The sequence below is a fragment of the Thunnus thynnus genome, chromosome 17, assembly GCF_963924715.1.
Source record: "Thunnus thynnus chromosome 17, fThuThy2.1, whole genome shotgun sequence".
NCBI lineage: Eukaryota > Metazoa > Chordata > Actinopteri > Scombriformes > Scombridae > Thunnus > Thunnus thynnus.
Window position 1 is genome coordinate 14,270,525 of NC_089533.1, and position 22,728 is coordinate 14,293,252.

Genomic DNA, 22,728 nt, shown 5'->3' on the forward strand with positions numbered 1-22,728 from the left:
AGTGTGTGAGAAGCTAACATATTGAGATGTTTTCCACACAAACATAGTACTTTCAATGTTATTGTTATAAAGTTGTGTTTACAACTAGAACATAAGATCATCATTTTGACAGTGTACAGCTGTCAGCTGTACAGAGAGCAGGGTTCTTGCTGAAGCTTGCTAAAGTTACAGTTCATATCGTTAATCCTGAGTGCAATGCAAGAGCTGCAGGAAACAGCAGAGGCAGTTATCCAAATAGTTTCAAATAGGATGACCAAATCTACACCAACCAAGCTAAACTAAATGAGATAAACAAAATGCTCTTTGTGCAAAATAATTGCTTTGGTTTTGTGTATTTGCAAGTGTTTTCTGAGTTGAACTATTTATTTATCCACCATTATCTATTGATTTAGCAACTTCATATTGTGGTACAAGTGATACAAAAACAAGATTCAAACTATATAGTAACATTTCTTGGAAATCATTTCAAAATATATATTTTTAAAATATAAGTTATGATACATCATCAACTTAGCCAGACATAATACCTCATGATTTTCTTTTGCAACTTTACAATTTTATTTTGCTCCTTTTCAGATTTTAAGTGTGATACTGGATTGATTTATGTCAATAATGCTTATTTTGAAGTGCTTTAATTTTACAGTATAATTGATTATGTGAGACCAATTGCACCCCCCTCATAATAGAAAAAACATCTAGATTTTATTCATTTCTCCCTGCCACTAATGTACAAAAGGTCTTGTAGAAGCAGATCATATTAGACATTCCTGCTTACTGCTTTTTCTGTTTTTTCAAATAGAATCAGTAGTAGTGGAAATCTGGCAAAAGCAGGTCTAATGCCAATCCTCTTCCTCATATGCATACGACAGCACACAGTTTATGGGGTGAAGGGTTGAGGGTGAAGCCCACAACTGGTGTCAGATCCAGGTCATCCTCTTTCACTCCAGGTGGAGGAGTGAAACGAAAGCGCTGCAGGAGGGAGGTAAAGAAGAGGAACAGCTCCATCCTAGCCAGACTCTCTCCAAGACACACCCTGCGACCTGTAAGAGAACAAGAAAAAGCTTTGGATCATCTGAAAAACATACAGTACATTGGCTTTGACAGGAAGTAATAGCTGACCTTGCTTACCTGCAGAGAAAGGCATGAAGGCATCTCTCTTGACAAACTTCCCATCCTTGTCCAAGAAATGGGCAGGATTAAAGGTGTGTGGGCTCTCCCATTCACTCTCATCCCAAAGAACAGATGCCAAAAGAGGGTACACAGTGGTCCCCTTGAGAAAGATACTAACGATGTTTTAAAAAGCAGTACAAACCACTATCTTTAAACAGCTGTCTGAAATCAAGAGTATTGTTACATTTTTTTTCATAATTTTGCATGAACTTGAAGAATTGTTTTAATCCATCTGATGTTTACCTTTCTAATAAAATAGCCCTGGAAATTGACATCTTTGCTGGTGGTGTGAGGAAGAGACATAGGAAGGATACTAGCCATTCTCTGTGTTTCATGGATGACAGCATTGGTGTAGGGCAGGTTCTTCCTGTCTTCTACTCTGATCTGACGGTTTCCAACCACCCTGCTCAGCTCCCCCTGGACCTGGTCTTGAAAATAGAAAATAAAAGACATAGTTGTAGCATCTCGTTAATCATTGCCTGTTGTCTTTCCTGTTTTATTTTGTATTACTCCCTTGTCTTGTCATTTCAGTTCCTGCCCCCATGTGTCTTCCACTCCCTTGATCACCCACATCTCCTTCCAATTACTCATCTGCCCCTGGTTTTGCTATCAGCCAACCGCATTTATATATACGCTCCTGTTTTCCCTGTTCTCTTGTTCTGATTGATGGTTTGAATAAAGTTTTTGAGTAAAGGTTTTCTCATGTATATCTGAAGTACATGAAAGTGCAATTTTAGGCTGAGGGTGACACTAGAGTTGTTGTGCATGCTGACACGACTTGTGGCTAGGATTCCTGCTAGAGAGGAAAGTACGAAAGAGGTAAGGCAAAGAAAGAAAAACCTAATTAAGTGGAAGTCTACATGCTGTGAACACTTCACAAAAGCTTGAAGCACAAAAGTATTCAACTTTATGTAAAACACCTCAGTTAAGGATTGTACCTGAGTACAACAGATCTAATACAAGCATATCATTTACCTTGTATATCAGGATATTTGACCATGAGCAACAAAGCCCATCTCAGTGTAGTTCCTGTAGTATCAGTACCAGCCGCAAAGATGTTGGAAACAGTTGACAGAAGGTTCTGTGTGTTGTAGCAGGAGTCTTTATTCTCTGCGTCCTTATGAACAGGTAAAAACTGTTAAAATTGTGTTTATATTTAATGATATTTGATGATGTTTTATTAACTCATGTTAAGCATCAAATAAGTAATAAGAAAAATCCTAAAATGAAAAATGATACCTGTAAACCTTATATTATGATAATACACTAGATTTTAATACCTCTAGCTTCTCTCTGTGGGCCAGAAAGGAGTCCACAAATCCTCTGCACACTTGAGTATTCAAAGTTTCTTGTAAAGGTCTGATCAACTGCCTTATTTGTTCTCTGTTGTCAGCAACATTCTTCCTGATACGCATCCTATTCCTTGTCCATTTGCCCATCCAGGGGAAAATGTTGTACAGCTGTTGTAAATAAATGAAAAATAACACACATCCAACTTGTTTACTGTAAAAGTTTGTGACTGAGCAAACAACACTGTACATCACAACATATGAAATGACATGTAACAGTAATAAAGGTGTATTGTATATTCATGCCTACGGTCTCATGAGTCTGTAATTCTCATGCACCTCAGAAAACAAAATTGTTGAGTTGAGTTTGGCACCAGAGTAAACAGCAATGTTGTTATCTACATTTAAAAAAAAACCCTCTGTGCAGTGAACTAATAAATACAACCTAAGCTATGCGTGCCACTCCACCCTTCAAGTACTGTAGGTTCTTTTGGAGGCAAGAAAATACCAAATATGCAAGTGCAAAATAGACTTGTTCCAATGTTTTGCAATTTGCTGATTATTCAAATTAGTATGGGCATTTTTTGAACCTGCTGTAACTACTCCGCTACATTGGACAAAGATGCTGATCTTGTCAGTTGCTAAGTAGAAAAACTGGTAAATACTTTTACTGGCAAGTCCATGCTCATGCTTGTTACTTTGAAAAATATTCTAAGTGGCATGAGTAATTGACTTCAAAAACTGAAGTGGGGTCAGTGGAACTTCTCTTGACCAGCCCAACTGGAGACAGAAAGGGGAGAAGCAGTTCTATCTCACACAGGCTCCACCCTCCACTGGAATCACATACGCATATTTGCCCACTGACATTTGCATATATGTAGCTGGCCAGTCAGGATACACCTACCTGAATATGTGTGGCACCCACAGTAAATAAGGCAACAAGACCGCAGTCTGCCAAGCTTGTTTCTGCCCATTGTGTCCCAGCCTTATCGCCGGCACAGACCCCCATGAATTCTGCTTTGAGTGCCTTGGACGAGACTACGAGAGAGAGGTGTTCAGCACCTACCGTCCTGCGCAGACTGCAGAGAGTTGCCTGAGATTAGATGGCAGCAGAGGTGAGGTCACTTACAGCTTTTCAATGAGATGCCCCACTGTGAGGAGGGTGAGAGCACAGAAATGACAGTCTGTGGGGGGAGTGTCTCAATGGCGCGGGCTGTGTTCTCCAGCCCCCCCGGGATGTGATGGTGAGGTTCTCTGCCCCTTCCTGGTTGCTGTTCACAACCTTAATGTTGATGTTGATATTGAAATGTTGCCTGCTTGGACTGTTTGATTAAAACAAAATACATTTCTAACATTGCAGGTTCCTTCACCCTCCCCACTTCTCCAGTTCATGACATCATGGTGAATTTGGTTCATTCCGTTACACACAGCGTGTCATGACTGCCCAGTGTTGCACAATACACACATACACATAGATGTTGCCCTGCGCCCCTCCCATGAAGAAAGCAGAGGGCTCATGCCTGTGCAGGCAGTGATGTCCACAGACATCACGGCGCTGTGCCAATTTGTGTATGCTATGTTTGGTGTGATGCTGTCAGAAAGAACACCTCACTCAGTGTAATGGCCCTGAATAACGTGCTTACCTCCTGTTGTGACTGCCGTTACCATTTTGCCTCAGAATGGCACAACGTGTCTCTCTGGTTAAGAGTGAGGCGTCAGGTTGCATTATCTCTCCGTCAGGGAGAAATACACCTGACGTGCACTTAACCCAGAGTGAAGGGAGTGTACGCGTGTCGTGTTCTTCCTCATCAATCTCCACACAAGAGACAAGAAGCAAAGAACTCCATCACACAAAGACTGTTGCTGCAACCTTCATAGGGCAGCTGTGGTGGTGCGTTCATGGACCTATTAATGGACAGGACACTGAGACTGGGTTATTCTCTCCAGTTCTGCCATGTTCCTCCTCCATTCATGGGTGTCAAGGAGGTGATTCTATCTTCACAGGAGGAGATAGATTTCCTCTCAGCAGAGATCCAGGACCTGTTGCAGAAACAGGCTGTGTCTGTCATCCCCACTCATGACAGACAGAAGGGGTTTTGCTCTGCGTACTTCCTGGTTCCCAAGAAGATGGGAGATTTCAGACCCATTTTGGATCTCCACATCCTAAACCGGTGCATCATCCGCAAGACATTCCACATGCTAATCATCCAGCGGTTACTGGAACTGGTTCAGACTGGCGATTGGTTCACCACCATTAACCTGAAGCACACATACTTTCATGTCGAGGTGGCTCTGAAACACAGGAAATTCCTTCATATCACATGGCCCTCATGGCCTATGAGTACAACAGACTGCCATTTGGCTATTCCCTGGCACCCACACCTTCAGCAAACCTTCAGGTCCAAGGAATGGGCTATGTTCCACACAGCCCAGCCACAACAACAGGTTGAATATCTGGGGGTTGTGCTCGACTCGTGGAGACTGCGGGCTGTTCTGTCGGAACTCAGACAGGCAGCCCTGCTGCAAGCAGTTCACAAACTGCTGCGGGCTGCAATGGTGACAACACTGACTGTCATGCAGGCTCTGGGGTTCATGGCAGCAGCCCATCCCGTGGTGCCACTGGGACTACCGCACATCTGACGCCTACAGAGGTGTTTTGGATAGGTGACTATCCCCCAGTTTTTGGGGTCTCTGTCCCAGGAAGTGGGGGCAATAGGCGTGTTGCCCACTCTAGGCCAAGCCCTCCAGGCTTGGCTCCTGAGAGGGACAGGCTGATGCAGGTTCGATTGTCTGTACAGGTCGTGTACAGTCGGTTCTATTCTCTATTTTTTACAGCGTTTGCAGGACAGAGGACTGTCTCATGCCGCTTGTGAAACGTTTCTTGCAGGGGGTCAGAAGATAACGCCCAGTGATGCATGTTCCCCTAATGGGAACTGCCATGGTGCTTGAGGCTCTGCTGAAGGGTCTCTCTGAAGGCATTATCATTCAAGACAGCTTTGCTGCTTGCTCTGACCTCAGATGAGAAGGTGTGTGAGCTAAGCGCCCTGTCAGTTCACCCCAGTTGCCCCCCAGTAGAGGGTGGAGCCTGTGTGAGATAGAACAAAGGTTACGATATTGTAACCCTAGGTCTATTAGGACAGGTGGAGCCCTCCACCTTGGGGCACCACTCTTACACCGCCCATTGAAGAGAGTGTGGGATGGCAGACAGCAGTCTCACTGCCTTATATACTGTGGGCTCCCATGTATTCAGGTAGGTGCATCCACATTTATACAAATTTCAGTGGCCGAATACGTGCATGTGATTGGAGGAGAGTATTACCCATAGAGTCCAGTGGAGGGCGCTGCCTGTGCTAATAGAACTAGGGTTATAATACCATAACCTTCGGTATGTTCCATTTTAACACTATTTCTTTGAATTTACTCTGCAGTCCTGTTAACCCTAATGTTGGTCTGAGCAGGGCTGCAGACAGAAGTGGCATTGATGTTACTATGTCCCATGTGACCCTTAATGAGGATTTGTGTCTTTGTCTTTTTAGAAGGCCTGGGCTGGTTGGGGAACTACTGCTCGCTTGTTAAGCCTGTTGTCATATTGTATGTGAAATTTGGTTAAGGTCTTGACAGAAATACTAAAAGTAAAAGTATTATTTTATGGCTTATGGGTACTATACTACATTAAAAACCTTTGATAAGATTTCATCATCTCAGTCTAGACTGGTACACTTCCACTGGTCATCATAAGTTTTCGACAAACTATCAACAAACAACTTAAGTCCCATGGAGGTTTTTTTTCATATAATTTGTTTCAAGAAGAAATGCCATTCCTTTGCTTAAAATACAGAGACTCTGAGTCAGTGTTGTCACAGTCAACACTTCTCCTCATGGACAAGAATGTCCATTGAACATTTCAATAATAATTTACTTTCTGATTTGAATTAAATTTAAATATTCAGCTTTAAAAACTAACTGATGATGGTATTTTACATAATGTAGTGTCTATAAAACCTCCCCATACCCTACCCCATACTAGGATAAAGTTCCACAACAAATTTATGTTGAGTGTAAATATAGTGTTAGACAAGCAAACATTGTATATCTTATTAATTGTTTATTTAAGAAAAAATGGTACCTGTATTGAGGGAGAGCCTGAAAGTCGAATGTTCTCATTGGCTCGGTCTACCATACATGTAAACTCTGGATCATTGTATTCAAATCTGCTGCCATAGACAATTGTAGAGATGACATTGGAAACGGCATAATTTATTGACTGGGTAGTATCAAAGGGTTTACCTAAAACAAGAAAAAATGGTAAATCAGAAATCAAAAAACAGCTAACAATATAGAATTACATATAAAGACAATACAATACAGAAAAATGAGTTACCTTGATGTTGTTCAAACACTTGGATCAGATACTGAATCTCCTCGACAATTCTATTCTCTGCTGCTGTTTTGCCCATCCCAAAGTCTCTTAGGTTGCTGAGGGCAAAACGTCTCATTTCTTGCCAAAATTCCCCATTGGAAAATAATACTCCTTTACCTAAAGTGAAATGAAGTATATCTGTTATATCAAAATGCAGTTTGTGCCAAATGAAATCTGACTACAATATTTTCAGAAAACATGAGAAAGCATTTAATTGGAATCTCATGGGTAGCCCAAGGTAGCAGCAAAAAAAAGTGTATTTGTACTGCACAGAGCGATAAGAGTTCTCTTGAGACACATCCTCCAGGAATGTCATTAAAACATGATGCAATTTGTTGGCTTCTGGTTGATTTTAGTGATGTATTTCAAAGCTGCACTAATCAGTATTTTTGATATTAATGTAGTCATTGAATCATGATGTAACATATTCAATTATTTATGCAAATTATCACCCATCTGAAGTTCAGCCAGTTCATTTTTGGACTTAAATTTGTCAAGTAGCCCAACATAGCTGTGCTATGATGTTAATCTTTGTCTAATAGATGTATAAGTAGGTAATTGTTTGCTAACTTTGGAGGATATTTTTGGTCGAATTCAAATTAATAGTTCAAATAGAAAATTAAAAGAGAATTAAAAGAGAAAATTTAAATGATTATTTTTTTACTATACTACTAAGAATAATTAGGCCACAAACTTAAAAAGAAAAGGAAATTGAAAAAGCAAATTTAAAATGTAAAATGATCATTTAAAAATGTAAAGTAACAATGAAAAAAGTGAAATTTAAAATGCAAAAGCTTAAATGGAAATGCTCAAACTGAAACTGATTGTATAGACGAAATTGAAAATGGCAATTGAAATTAGAAAAGGGGGACATCAAATATGAAACACAAAATGGGAAATGGAAAAACTTAAATGAAGATACTTAAATTAAAAGATTAAATAGAAAAAAATAATTACCATTTGGCATTTGCCATTTTAAATTTCATTTTTCCGTTTACCACTTTGCATTTGACATTTGGTTTTTCAAGCTGTATGTAAATGAGGAGGCGTGTCCCAAAGGCTGGGAACGAGGGTTTGAAATGGCTGGGGCGAAGAGACACCTTATGGACAGCAGGGGGAGCTGACTGCTAAAGAGTATAGTGCAATGAAAACAGAAAACAGAGCAAGTACAGTGAGCAGGGTCTAAAGGCAATGGCTTCACCTTGATGAAAGTGCTCTAATTTTTCTGACCATGTGGCTTCACACACAAATCCTTCATAGCTAACCAGATAACCAACAATATTATAAGGCAGTATTCTGTTAGAGCTACTGTTTATGTGGTATATGTGTATGCCTGCTTGTTTTTGACTTCTTCTGCCCTCTAGTGGTCAAGTCAATGTTGGATAAATCAACTTTGATCATTCTTCTTGTGAAAGATTTTGTATGCATGTAATCAGATTTGCATCTGTTTAATACCGTGAGTGTCAATATAATCTGCTGCTTTATTTACCATGTGGACTACTGAAGTCGTTGGCTACTGGCGAAATCTCTCTGTCTCCAAATTCCACAGCATGGTTGACCAATGCCTGCTTCACTGTCTTGTATCCCGCCAGGACTACCACTTTCTTGGGTCCAAAATATACTGTGAACACTGATCCATATTTCTTGGAAAGCTATAAAATAGAAAACAGACAATTTTGTGATTACTACAAATTCAGGGGAAAAAAGATTATGACTGATTTGTATTGTCTGAGCAGTAGTGAAATCATCAGAACGTAAGAGAGCCTCTGCTAAAGATCTGGTCATTAAATAAAATCCCATTTTTTATACTGCATATATATTGATATATTGAAATTTCTTCAGCAATAGCCATCCAATGTATTTGCCTCTCTTCTCATCCTAACTGGCAGAGCCTCCCCTTCACAGAAATCAAATCAGTCAAATTTATTGCATAGCGTTGCTGTCAGGGAAAAAAAATCCCATATCTAAATATTATTGGTGTGCATTTACCTTAATGATGTTGCATTTACATATGCTTTGGCTTTATAGTCTGAAGTTGGAAAGTTCCTTATTTCAGCTACATAAGAGCGTGTGTGGGAAGGGAGAGAAGGAGATGCTGAGGAAGGACATGGATGTAGAGTGTTGTGCTGTACAGGAGGCTGAGCTGCTGCAGATCAGACTGGACAGTGAGCCAGACAAGCAGGTAATGAAGCCTGCTGGTTGCCATGGTAATAGTGTGACTGACATGGAGTGTGAATCTGAATCTGATAGTGGTTCTGGAGTGGACAATGTCTCTCAGAATGTAGACTTGTATTCTTTAGAGGAGATTAATGGCTTTCTGGATAAAAGTTAATGTCAAAGATTACTCTCCTGATAAGTCACTGGTAAGGTTAAAAGTGTCTAAAGCTAAAATGGTAAAGAAAATGAAATTCTCAAAATAAAGGTACCATGATCATACAACACTGGGTGTTTCAGCTCTGCTGTTTTTTTCTGTCTGGTTTCTTACTGGTCTGTCTCTCTTCACCTTATATGCAGGGTTTAAGGGTGGCCTCATTAAATATGAAGGGGGCAGAGATGCACAGAAAAGAGCCTTAATAACAGAAGTAATCACGCAAAAAAGACCAGATGTAATTTTCTACAGGAAACACACAGTGATTGCATAAATGAAGTAGAATGTGGCGTATGGTGGGGAGGGCAGCATGTCCTTAGTCACAAGACAAATCTTAGTGCAGGAGTTGCTATTTTATTTTCCTCTACTTCAAATGTAAACATTATATCCAGCACAGAGATAGTGAAGGGCAGAGTCCTTATGGTGAAAGATGAAATACAGGAGTTTATCTTTAGTTTTATTAATGTTTATGGACCAAACCAAGACTCTGAGCGTGAAAGGATTTTTAAAATATTAAAAGAAGAATTAAGTAGCATTGGTCCAAGAGAGTGTATTTTATTGGGTGGAGACTTGAATTGTTCTACTAATTCTACTTCAGATAGGACTGGAGAGGAGCCACACCTTCAGTCATTCTCTGTTTTGTTTCATTTCTTAAAGAAATCTGATTTGCTTGATGTGTGGAGGATGAAACACCCTTCAGTTAGACAGTATACTGGGTCAAAATCTAGGAAAGACAATTTTCTTTCCCTTACTCAGTGGTGGGAGGTAGGAAAGGCTCAAATTAGGGTTTTTTGTCAACAATACACATCCAAATTCACAGTTAACATTAAGAGAGCTGTGCAGGAGTTAGAGAAAGAGATAAGAGATCTGTGAAACATCACTGTCTCACAAACTGGTCAGCAGAACACTTAAAAAACAGGAAATTAATTCCTCCTGCAAGAGAGAGCCAAAGGGGCTTTAGTCGGAACACATTTCACCACACCCCAGGACATGGATGCACCAACCACTTTCTTCTTTAATTAGAGAAGTCATTTGTTTGGAAGAAACAAACGGTGTGTCTTTGTCTCCCTGATGGAAATGTGACCACAGATCCAGCTGAGATGAGGAAGCATGCAATGGACTTCTACACAGACTTGTTCAGGGCAGAAAGCTGTGATGTGAACTCTGCTGCAGAGGTACTGCAGGGGCTTCCTCAGCTGAGTTCAGAGGATCAGGACACCTTAAACTCGGACATAACTCTGGATGAACTGACCACTGCTGTGTCTCGGATGGCGTCAGGCAAGGCTGCAGGAATAGACGATTTAACATCAGATTTTTTTCCAACACTTTTGGAGTGTTTTGGGACAGGACCCTCAGGACACTTTTAAAGAATGTTTTAAAAAAGAGATAAAGAGCTTCCTGTAGGTGTGCAATTCTCTCTCTCTCTCTGATACCTAAGAAGGGAAATTAAAAAACTGAAGACCAGTACCTCTTTTATGCACAGACTATAAGGTTCTCTCCAAGATTTTATCAAACAGATTGAAAATTTTTATTGAATTGGTGATTGGTGCAGAGACTGTGTTCCAGACAGGTCTATGCTTGATACTTTATTTCTAATGAGGGATGTGTTTGATGTCTGTAAATTATTTAATATCAATGTTGGTATTATATCCATTGACCAAGAGAAGGCTTTTGATCATGTAGATCATGCTTTTCTTTTTCTTTTTCTTTTCTACCTCGCAGGCTTTTGGTGTTGGGGAGAGGTCCCTGTCCTGGGTAAAGCTGTGGTATAGTGATGCTTGTTGTATAGTGAAGGTGGGGGGAAGGTTGAGCTATCCTGTGCCAGTTAAGAGAGGGATTAGACAGGGCTGCCCCAGCTCAGGCTAGCTTTACAGCATTGCCATTGAGCCTCTTCTGTGCAGGTTGAGAAGTAGACTGAGTGGTTTCTCTCTGCCAGAGCTGGCTCAGAGCCCTCCTGTTGTTGCAGTCCCTGTCTGTGCCACTGAGAACATTTGCAAAAAATCGTTCTCTAGCTTACCTATGGAATGAGGCTAATGAGTGCGTTTTTCCTTCCCTGAGCATCACACCTGCTGCTAAGGAGTGGCAAGAGTAGAGTGGACTGCTTCTTTCCCTGAAAACACCAGTGCTCGGTGGCTTCTGCTCTTGTGGGAAGAAGCAGCTTTATTACAGCTGTGTGAAGGTGCTGAATATTCGCTCTCTGGTTGAAGTCGGGGAGTCAAGGTGGAATGAGGTTTTGGCTTCAGACAGTACCCCTAAAGGCAGGTGGAGGGTCCTGTATAAGCCTCCTGTTGAGAAACGGATGGCTGACCTCCAGTGGAGGATTATACATGGAGCAATAGCCGCAAACAGACACAGAGCTCACCTGGATCCAAGCACTGAGGAGGGGTGTCCTTTCTGCGCACAAAGGGAAACTTTAGAACATTTAGTGGTCCTTTTTCCTTGGTTAGTGGGCTTATTTAGTGTATTGCAGAAATGGGTGAAAATTTGGGGGCAGAAATTTTCTGTCCCTTTGTTTTTATGGGCCCAAATATGAGTGTGTGTGCGTGTGTATGTGTGTGTGTATGAGACAGTGTGTGACCGGGAGGAATTTTTGTGTAAATGATTCGATGGAACTGTAGTAAATTATTTTTTCAGCTCACCAGTTTAGGTGAATATAAACTATATATCTCTCCAAATGTTTAAAGGTAATTTCTACCAGTGATTGTCTCTCAAAGTGTGGATTGTCTGTGTATTCCAGAAGATAAGATGACACTGAACCAGCACAGTATTGATGCTAACAGTGAAGCTATGAACAGTATATTGCTCAGTGATTCTCCGAAAATTTCAAACCAAAAGAGTAAAAGCAAATTAAAACATCATCATAGTCTTTTCAAATGGCACACACTATTACAATTACATATTCCTTTTCTTTTCTATACAATCACAAACTATTGTCTCAAAATTGGAAGATGAAGACTTTGTTATCATAAGATTAGTTTAAGAAGTTATATGTACTTAATTTACATGTTATCTTCCATTGTAATAGTACACATTATGTAGTATCAATTTGGTGTATAACAGACACTTTTAATATATTTAAGGTAGTCAGTCTTTCATCTGAAATTAAATACATTTTATATCAGTGAAAGTTAAGAAATATTTTTGTTGAAGTATTATTTCCATGATTAAGTCAGAGTACTGACCAAATACCAATCTAAAATGTGGCTACCTTGATGCCTTTCAAATGTCTAATTCACATGAACTGTGATGGGGTAGGGACCTAGGCTACATTAATTGATTAAAGATAATCTGTGCTATAAAATAATCATATTCATGTCATTGTGGAGCTATGTACCTTGCAAAGAGTGGTGTGGGGTCTCTTGAGATCCAGCTGCAACAGGTTGCCAAACAGGGGCAGAGGCCTCGGTCCTGGAGGCTCTTTCCCTATTTCCTGGGAGGTGAAACTACTGGAGACAAGACAGAGGAAGAGCACGACAGCAACAGCCCCCAACAGAGTGGTAGGACTGGAGAAGAGGAAGAAAACTAAATCTTCCAAATTAGACATTTTCTCTTCTATTGATGGTAGTCCTCTGACTGAGCCTGAGACAGTGGTGTTTATGGATTAACCTCACCAATGAATATGCCTGCAGTTATAGGGTTACTAATTATCTGCCCGCCCTTTTGGTCTCTGTTTACACACAGGTATGAGATAAGTCTCAAAAGGAGAGAAAACTTGACAATTTAATTACAAGGACTTGTTTGGCAAAAGATTAATCCTGTCTTGGCAAGTAGACATAACTTCCACAATGAACAACTCAGAAAATAACAGCTTTTTTTTTAAAGTCATAGCATCACTGATTTCAGCTACATTTAGTTTAAAGAGTAGGTGACCTGTACTGTAGGTTACAAATCCCTGATAAATGGTTCTGCTGCAGACTATTACACATTATTTTAGATGTTCTATAAGTTCAGACCAGTGTTTCCCAACTTCTTAAGATCTGCTTCCAGTCCCTTATCACATGTTTTATATGTTTATGAGTGGCAAGGACTTAATCCTTCTCAGATATTTTCTGAGGACTGAAGAGGTGAAACAATGCAGTATTTCACATGGAAAGAATGTAAATAAATAAATAAATAAATAAATAAAAGTCTGATTATCTGTAATAGAATATATATATTTTATTTGTTTTATTTTATGACTCCTTTGATCATTTCACACAGTATGTCTGTACGTATTTACGTGTAAGACACAAGGTTAACATGATAACACACAAGAAAAGCATTATAGTACTTCTAAATGCAAAAAATAAAATCAAAACGTTTTTATATTGTCTTTTAGCTTTGTTTCATTAGCCTTTTTAATCTAATTTAAAACTTTGGCGATTTGTCTATAATCTTATATTTCTTTTTTTACTGTAAAACACTTTGTGGTCAAAGCTTTTATATGTTACTGATTAAACCATATAATCTTATATTTCTTTTTTTATTGTAAAACACTTTGTGGTCAAAGCTTTTATGTGTTACTGATTAAACCAAGTAAGATGGCCCTTCCAAAGGTTAGATTTGATGATTTTAAAAAGGATTGTTCCACCAAAATCACAGCATCATGCACTCTTTTACATAATATTTTATGCATACGTTACTTAATGTGCCAAACACAGTCTTTAAATGAGAGTCTTTAAATGAGTAAATGTTCTGCTCTGGTGTGACTGAGTAAGTGGGTTTTTTACTACCATGAACACATCACACTATTTACATCTGGCAACAACATTAAGAGGCTCTTAAGGATAACCAGGCATTTTGTATAGGGAGATATAAAGAAACAAGAACATTCATTAGTAAGATAAGATGCAAAGGTGTGCAACAATTTCAGAAACATATCAAATTCTCTTGTGATGATTGATGATAACAAAAAAAAGGAATTCATTTCTGCTTCAAACCCCCCATTGTAGGTTGTGTTTTTATGAGCTACAAGGAATTCAACCTATAGTTTTCTGGGGCCTGAAGAAATGAAATTATCCAGTATTTAACAGGGAAAAAAGCAAACAACAAAGTCTAATTATGTGCAATAGATTTTTTTCTTGACCCCAGTTAAGAAGATTGTTTTCTCCCCTCATCTCCCCTCAGTGAGGCATTTTTTCTGTCTATTTATTATTATTTATAACTGTTAATCAAAATGCCTGGATTGACCTGGATCGAGACATCAATCATCTTCCTTTAATTCCAAAGTGTAGAACATTGTTTATTATTGTGGGCTGGCTATCTTTTGTTAAATCCACTGACTCACTTACTCAAGATGAGGACGCAGGTGCGCATACACAGTTACGACGATACTGCACATAATGGTATTATCCACATCCTGGCTATTAATTATCCTGCTGTGGATCATATTCAGTGGTGGAAAGTAAACAAAGTACATTTACTCAAGTACTGTACTTAATCACAACTTTGAGGTACTTGTACTTCACTTGAGTATTTCCATTTGATACAATTATATACTTCCACTACACTACATTTCAGAGGGAAATATTGTATTTTACTCCACTACATTTATTTGACAGCTTTAGTTATTTTTTAGATTAATATTTCACATAAAATAATATATGTTAATGTTCTTACTGTTGTTTAAATTGTCACTATTTTATTTTCTAATGTTATGCTTATAAAAAATGTTATGCACTTTGTGTGAACGTTGCTTTATGAAAGGTACACTTAGAATATAATATGATGTAGTATTATTACTATTAATCTACCCAAAGTATCTATACTTGGCCCCACATCAATAAACTACAACATTAAAATGTTCTAACATGTATTTATTAGTGATAGAAAAATACAATATAATATACTATAATAATATAACACTGCATAACGAGACTGATACTTTAAGTACATTTTACTGATAATACTTCTGTACTTTTACTAACATTTTCAATTCAGGACTTTTACTTGTAATTGAGTATTTTTAGAAGCGTTTCTTAAGTAAGCATCTAAGTACTTTGTCCACCACTGATTATATTATAATGTTTACATGGAGCAGGACATACATAGACGTGATTCTTATACAGCGGTGAGAGCAAATGAACCGCAAATACACAGCCAGCAGGTTAACCCCCAATGACTGTCTCAGTCTACAGAGTGAGCCTGCAATCTCCTCTTAGTATCCTATCAGGTGTTTAGTGCAGTGTCAACAATAACCTTGTTTATGTGTAAGGTACATTTGACATGACTGACACTTTTAATAGTAAATTAGGCGTCTGAAATTAATTGCAAAATATTTCTTCCTCCTCTTTGGCAGCCCTCCAGCTGCTGGTGCCATATACGGACCTGCCTATGCTAAAAACGGCCCTTAGGTAACTCTCAAGACATGCAAATGTCAAAGTTGTTAACTTTAACATTTAAACAGGATAGTGACTGTTTGATACTTAATCACTTATTAATCAAATACCAATTCACCTTTCTTCTTTTGGGTAGTTGTCGTCTTTGACCACACAAGCGTCAAATGCTGGATATACCCTGCCTGACTGTTACAAACCAGAGTGGGGCTGTTTCACACACTTGAAGAAACTGGCCATGACAATGAATGACTTTCTATAATAGCCAAAATGCTTTTTATGGGGGAGGTCCAGGCTTTTTGTAACAGATAAATCATCTGATAAAACATAGTATCAACATGATTAAATATACTTGATAAAACATTGTATGAATTTGTTGAAATATACTTTTTCTTTATGTATCCACCAAAAAAAAAAAATAAATCAGCTGAAAACAATAGTAGGCCCAAGAGAGAGAAAACGACAGGGACAACGGTAAAATGCCTGGTACTGGAATATAAATGTACCTACTTTTATTGTATATTCGGATGTCCGTGAATCTGAACAGGCAGGTCTTGCTGCAATATAAAAGGTAAATATATTATATATATTATAATATACTGAAAAAGTGCATATACACCCAAATTCCAAAAAGCTGTTTGGACCATTGTGTACAAATGTAAAACAAGGTGGTGAACATGCAACTAATGAAGTTACTGCCTGTGTGAGGGTGAGATAATCAAGCCATTGCCACAGGCAGTGATAAAACCGCCTCATTGTCGACTGACAGCACACAGCTCATGAGGTGAAGGACTGAGGATGAAGCCCACAGCAGGAGTCAGATCCAGGTCATCCTCTGTCACTGCAGGTGGAGGACTGAAACAAAAGCGCTGGAGGAGGGTGGTGAAGAAGAGGAAGAGCTCCATCTTGGCCAGACTCTCTCCAAGACAAACTCTGCGACCTGTAAAGTAGCAAAGAGTCAAGCTGGATCATTCCTGTATGAGCATAAAGACTCTGCAATTCTTTGAGAATAAAAACTCTGCAAAGTTGTTTTACCTGCAGAAAAGGCCATGAAGGCATCTCTCCTGATAAATTTACCCTCCTTATCCAGGAAGTGGGAAGGGTTGAAAGTGTGTGGGCTCTCCCATTCACTCTCATCATACAGGACAGAAGTAAGCAGAGGAAACACAATAGTCCCCTGTATGCAAAAGAAGAGAACAGGTCTATCGATCGTCTCAGAGCCAAAGGACTGTTTTAAGAGTTTTCGGAAGTGGGTGAGCATATCCAGCAAAGACAATTTCATGTTGGAAAGTAGTTAAACAGGTATGAACAACTGACCTCTTTGATGAAGTAACCCTGGAAGGTGACGTCCCGGCTGGTTATGTGAGGAAGTGACATGGGGACAATGCTGGCAAGTCTCTGTGTCTCATGAATGACGGCGTCAGTGTACGGCAGGTTTTTACGGTCATCTACCCGAATCTGGCGGTTTCCAATCACCCTGCTCAACTCATCCTGGACCTTGTCTGGAGACACATGATAATAATGTTCTTTGCCTGCATTTTTCTATTCACTCCAAAACCTACATGTATTCTATGAGTATATGAGCATACATAATCCTTTGTCCTGCTCTTTGTCAAGTATTTCAAGCCATTAACTTGTGAAAACATAAATGCACACCTATGAGGAAAGATTCACACGCTTGGTCTCTGTCTTTACCTTGTATTTGTGGATATTTGGCCATAAACAGCAAACCCCATCTCAGTGAGGTTGCTGTGGTGTCAGTACCAGCAGCAAACAGGTTTGTCACTGTAATTATTAAGTTCTTCTCATGGTAGTGAGTGTCTATAATGTGTGAGTCCTAAGAGAAAGAACATCCATCCCACATATTATTATAAAACAGCCCTGTGAAGCATTGTTGTTCTTTTTGTTAGCTGAAAAATAAATAATAAGTTGTTGTCATACCTCCTCTTTCTGCTTCCGAATCAGAAAACAATCCACCAGTCCTCTGCACATGTGAGGGTTCAGTGTCTCTTTCAGATGCTTGATTAAATCTTTAACATCTCTGACATTCATCTCAACATTTTTTAATATCAGCTGCCGGTTTTTTATCCAACTGAACAGTCGGGGAAACATGTTGTAAAGCTGTGACATAATTGTAAAAACAGTAGAGATGATTTAAGAAGATTTAAGTATAAACCAAACAAAAATCCAAACAGATACATTTCATGCATGCAAAATTTCATGCAAACATAGAAAATGGAAATATACATTCTGGATAAAAAGGTACACTTAGAATATAATATGATGCAGTACTATTATTATCAATCTATCCAAAGTATCTATACTTGGCTCCACATCAGTGAACTACAACATTAAAATGTTCTAACATGTATTTATTAGTGATAGAAAAATACAATATAATATACTATAATAATATAACAGTCTGCATAACAAGATTGATACTTTAAATACATTTTACTGATAATACTTCTGTACTTTGACTTAGTTAACATTTTCAATTTAGGACTTTTACTTGTAATTGAGTATTTTTAGACAACAGTATTTTGTAAGTAAAACATCTAAGTACTTTGTCCACCACTGATCATATTATAATGTTTACATGGAGCAGGACATACATAGACGTGATTCTTATACAGCGGTGAGAGCAAATAATATAATATAATATAAATAATAAAGCTGTGACATAACAGTAAAGACAGTACAGATGATTTAAGAACATTTAAGTACAAACCAAACAAAAATCAAACATATACATTTCATGCATGCAAAATTTCATGCAAATAGTAAAATATACATTCTGGATATTTTTACACAAACAGTAAGATTTATTGTGTGTGTTGTCTATGTGCCACATGAGTTTAAAAGCACATATTTCATGAAGGATTCAATGGAATGATCTCATTACAGACTCATATATATTCAGCATTTGGATGCTATCGCGTCAAAACTCAAACATTAAGTTTACCTGGACTGGTGTAGAACCAGTAATACGTATGATCTCTTTGGCTCGTCTCACCAAGTTTTTGAATCGAGGGTCACTGTATTCAAATCTGCTTCCATACACGATAGAGGAGATAATATTGGACGTTGCATAATTCAAGGCATGTGTTGTATCAAATGGTTTCCCTGTAAAAAGAAAGCAAGAAACACTGAAATTTTAAAACACAAAAAAGGTTTCATTGAGTTATACCAAAAGATTTGGTTTCTGATTGACTGACCTGACAACTCAAACATAGTCAGTGCATATGGTAACACACCATGATGATGTTTTAAACTGCAGTCTTCTACTATTCAAAAAAAATAAGCATATCTTTCCCTGTGTAAGTGACCATGACATGAGCACAATAACGCACTCAGAGGTGTGCTGTTATGGAAAATGAAAGACCCAGTAGATGAAATACCACTCTACCTCATGATGAGGAGCTCTTCATCTCCAACCCGTAGTGTATTATTTTTATATATCAGGACACCGTGTCATGTTATAATTACGTACACATATTAATTCTGTACCTTTATGCTCGTCAAACATTTGAATCAGATGGCAGCATTCCTCTAAGATTTTATCCTCAGCAACTCTTTTGCCCATCCCAAAGTCTCTCAGGGTGGAGAGAGCAAAACGTCTCATCTCTTTCCAGGATTCTCCATTTGCAAACAGAATTCCTATTAAACATGACATTCAAGTTAGAAGTAATTTCTACTAGTCTAACCCAATCGCCAGAACAAAACGTTGGCATTGAACATTTCTGAAACCCACAGAAATGTTGAATATATACATTTCAACACGTGTAATACGTATCGTATCAACATTTCTACAAATGTAGCATATTAACATTTCTACCCGTTGAATAATGATGTTTTATGGTGTGACAACACTGTGGTTAAGGTCTGGTTAGGTTTAGGCACAAAGACCACTTGGTTAGGGTTAGGGAAGGTTCATGGTTTGGGTTAAAATAGAATAATAAAAACGGCCGATGTCTTGCTAAAAACACCAACCCGCTTTTGTCGGTTAAAGCGGGAAGGGGGCATTGGTTTCAAGGTGGTCTCGAACCATGCTCTCTGCTGATTTCCAACTTGCTGCCAAGAAACTTACTAACCATCCACCGGCACACAAAATCCTCCAAAGGAGACATTTTCTCTTCTGTTGATGGTAGTCCTCTGACTGAGCCTGAGACAGTGGTGTTTATGGATTAATCTCACCAATGAATATGCCTGCAGTTATAGGGTTACTAATTATCTGCCCGCCCTTTTCGTCTCTGTTTACACACAGGTATGAGATAAGTCTCAAAAGGAGAGAAAACTTGACAATTTAATTACAAGGACTTGTTTGGCAAAAGATTAATCCTGTCTTGGCAAGTAGACATAACTTCCACAATGAAGAACTCAGAAAATAACAGCTTTTTTTTTTTAAAGTCATAGCATCACTGATTTCAGCTACATTTAGTTTAAAGAGTAGGTGACCTGTACTGTAGGTTAGAAATCCCTGATAAATGGTTCTGCTGCAGACTATTACACATTATTTTAGATGTTCTATGGTTTACCTGAACTTTGAGGGCCCTATAAGTTCAGACCAGTGTTTCCCAACTTCTTAAGATCTGCTTCCAGTCCCTTATCACATGTTTTTTTCTTGACCCCAGTTAAGAAGATTGTTTTCTCCCCTCATCTCCCCTCAGTGAGGCATTTTTTCTGTCTATTTATTATTATTTATAACTGTTAATCAAAACAAACATGACCCTAACCCATGACAATGAATAACTTTCTATAATAGCCAAAATGCTTTTTATGGGGGAGGTCCAGGCTTTTTGTAACGGATAAATCATCTGATGAAACATAGTATCAACATGATTAAATATACTTGATAAAACATAATATGAACTTGTATAAACATACTTTTTCTTTATGTATCCACCAAAAAAAAAAATCAGCTGTAAACAATAGTAGACCCAAAAGAAAGAAAACGACAGGGACAACGGTAAAATGGCTGGTACTGGAATATAAATGTACCTTACTTGTACCTTACTTCATATTTAATGAGGGTGGCCTCATTAAATATCGCTAAACTAGCGACCTGGAAGACCAGGAAGAATCAGATGTTTGGGCAGGGCTGGACTGATGTGGTGCAGAGTCCAAAGGGTTTGGTTGCAGCTCCTCTAAGAGTAGAGCATGCTTTCTACACCCTGACTAGTAATCTGAAGTCTGTGGAGGATCAGACAAATTTTATGTTCACTGGAGGAAGATGATTCCCTGATCCTTAATTTTTAACTTATTATGGCTTGAGTGTGTGTGTGCGTGTGTGTGTGTGTGTGTATGAGACAGTGTGTGACTGGGAGAATTTTTTGTGTAAATGATTCGATGGAACTGTAGTAGTTTCTACCAGTGATTGTCTCTCAAAGTGTGGATTGTCTGTGTATTCCAGAAGATAAGATGACACTAAACCAGCACAGTATTAATGCTAACAGTGAAGCTATGTACAGTATATTGCTCAGTGATTCTCCGAAAATTTCAAACCAAAAGAGTAAAAGCAAATTAAAACATCATCATAGTCTTTTCAAATGGCACACACTATTACAATTACATATTCCTTTTCTTTTCCATACAATCACAAACTATTGTCTCAAAATTGGAAGATGAAGACTTTGTTATCATAAGATTAGTTTAAGAAGTTATATGTACTTAATTTACATGTTATCTTCCATTGTAATAGTACACATTATGTAATATCAATTTGGTGTATAACAGACACTTTTAATATATTTAAGGTAGTCAGTCTTTCATCTGAAATTAAATACATTTTATATCAGTGAAAGTTAAGAAATATTTTTGTTGAAGTATTATTTCCATGATTAAGTCAGAGTACTGACCTAATACCAATCTAAAATGTGGCTACCTTGATGCCTTTCAAATGTCTAATTCACATGAACTGTGATGGGGTAGGGACCTAAGCTACATTAATTGATTAAAGATAATCTCTGCTATAAAATAATCATGTTCATGTCATTGCGGAGCTAGGTACCTTGCAAAGAGTGGTGTGGGGTCTCTTGAGATCCAGCTGCAACAGGTTGCCAAGCAGGGGTTTTGGTCCTGGAGGCTCCTTCCCCTTATCTACTGAGTTGAAGTTGTAGGTAAAGAGATATAGGACCAACAAGACCACAACAGCCCCCAATAGGGAGATGGTAGGAGAGAAATGGAGGAGAGGATCTAGTACATCCATTTTTTAAATAACATGTATTTTTGCCCTGCACTGCCAAAACGAGTAGCCTGTCTAGTTCCTTCTAACTGTGTGTATGTTCTGTATGGCTTCTGTTAACGACATACATTTTTGAAGCAGCAAGGGAGGGTTTTAAACAACCCAGGGGAAGGATTTGAACATTAAAAAATCACTGGTAAAAATTACCTTTTAAATATTTGCCTTATTGGGTTATGGCTCAACAGAGGATGTTTGGGTACCACTCAGATATTCAGCTGGCAGATATATTTAGACCTAAATTCTTTAAGGCCTAATAACCTTAAAAAATAACTCTGTTTAAATAGGCATTTAAATGCCTGTGTATCAGAAAGTTTACATAAGAAAAATAGTATGTATAGCCTACCTGACCTGTATGAGTAAATAATTTACCTTGGCTTTTTCATTTACCGCCTGTCTAAACCAGTGGCAGACAATGGCAGGCTGTCTGAGGGGCAGGGGCAAAAAAATATAGAGGGCATCTGATACATTCAGTGGGCCCCCATCAGCAGAGAACAACATTGCATGTTTGGTAAAAAGGCTATACATCCCAAATTAAGATTAACAGTTTATAGATTGACTCAGAATACAAGAAAACAACACCTCTGTATTAAAGGGGATTTACTTTTTATATTTATTATATTTAAATATTTATATATAGTTACTTTTTACTTTTCATTTTTATTTTACAAATATCTCTTTCATAAAATACAGTGAATGGGTAATAAATGCATGTATTTCTCCAACAGATCTGTTGTAAACCCAACTCAACTGGTCAAAGCAGATGGCCGCCTACCGTGAGCCATGTTCTGCTTGAGGTTTCTTCCCGTTAAAGGGGACTTTTTCCTTACCACTGTCACCAAGTGCTTGCTCATGGGGTAATTGTTGACTCTCTCTCTCTGTAAATTAAAGAGTATGATCTAGACCTGCTGTGAAAAGTGTCCTGA

General features: G+C 38.4%; 1 protein-coding gene across 3 annotated transcripts; it reads right to left on the reverse strand.

Annotated features, from left to right (window-relative positions):
* Positions 1 to 129: 129 nt before the first annotated feature.
* On the reverse strand, positions 130 to 19,252 carry LOC137168547 (cytochrome P450 2K1-like). 3 transcript variants are annotated; one of them, XM_067571194.1, is made up of 12 exons: positions 19,072 to 19,252; positions 18,527 to 18,687; positions 17,510 to 17,682; positions 12,582 to 12,762; positions 8,369 to 8,531; positions 6,841 to 6,990; positions 6,586 to 6,746; positions 2,451 to 2,630; positions 2,146 to 2,287; positions 1,414 to 1,598; positions 1,129 to 1,270; positions 130 to 1,040 (listed from the first exon to the last, which is right to left on the reverse strand). In XM_067571194.1, exons 1-12 carry the CDS (start codon positions 19,235 to 19,237, stop codon positions 853 to 855), a joined length of 1,992 nt encoding a protein of 663 aa, XP_067427295.1. In that variant the 5' UTR covers positions 19,238 to 19,252; the 3' UTR covers positions 130 to 852. The 3 variants fall into 3 exon arrangements, 2 of the variants coding, with proteins under 2 accessions (XP_067427295.1, XP_067427294.1); XM_067571193.1 differs by lacking the exons at positions 17,510 to 17,682; positions 18,527 to 18,687; positions 19,072 to 19,252 and having other exon boundaries at positions 6,841 to 6,996; positions 12,582 to 14,799; XR_010924291.1 differs by lacking the exons at positions 17,510 to 17,682; positions 18,527 to 18,687; positions 19,072 to 19,252 and having other exon boundaries at positions 903 to 1,040; positions 1,129 to 1,283; positions 6,841 to 6,996; positions 12,582 to 14,799.
* Between the last annotated feature and the right edge of the window lie 3,476 nt (positions 19,253 to 22,728).

What these genes read in the sequence shown, in the direction of transcription:
- LOC137168547 (XM_067571194.1), bottom strand. Translation starts at nt 19,237, where the DNA reads ATGTCATGTTTAATAGGAATTCTGTTTGCAAATGGAGAATCCTGGAAA. An exon ending in AATGTTTGACGAGCATAAAG is followed by an intron (nt 18,688 to 19,071) that starts GTACAGAATTAA and finishes TTCTTTTTACAG; the next exon opens with GGAAACCATTTGATACAACA. An exon ending in CAAATATCCTGATATACAAG is followed by an intron (nt 1,599 to 2,145) that starts GTAAATGATATG and finishes TCTATTTTCAAG; the next exon opens with ACCAGGTCCAGGGGGAGCTG.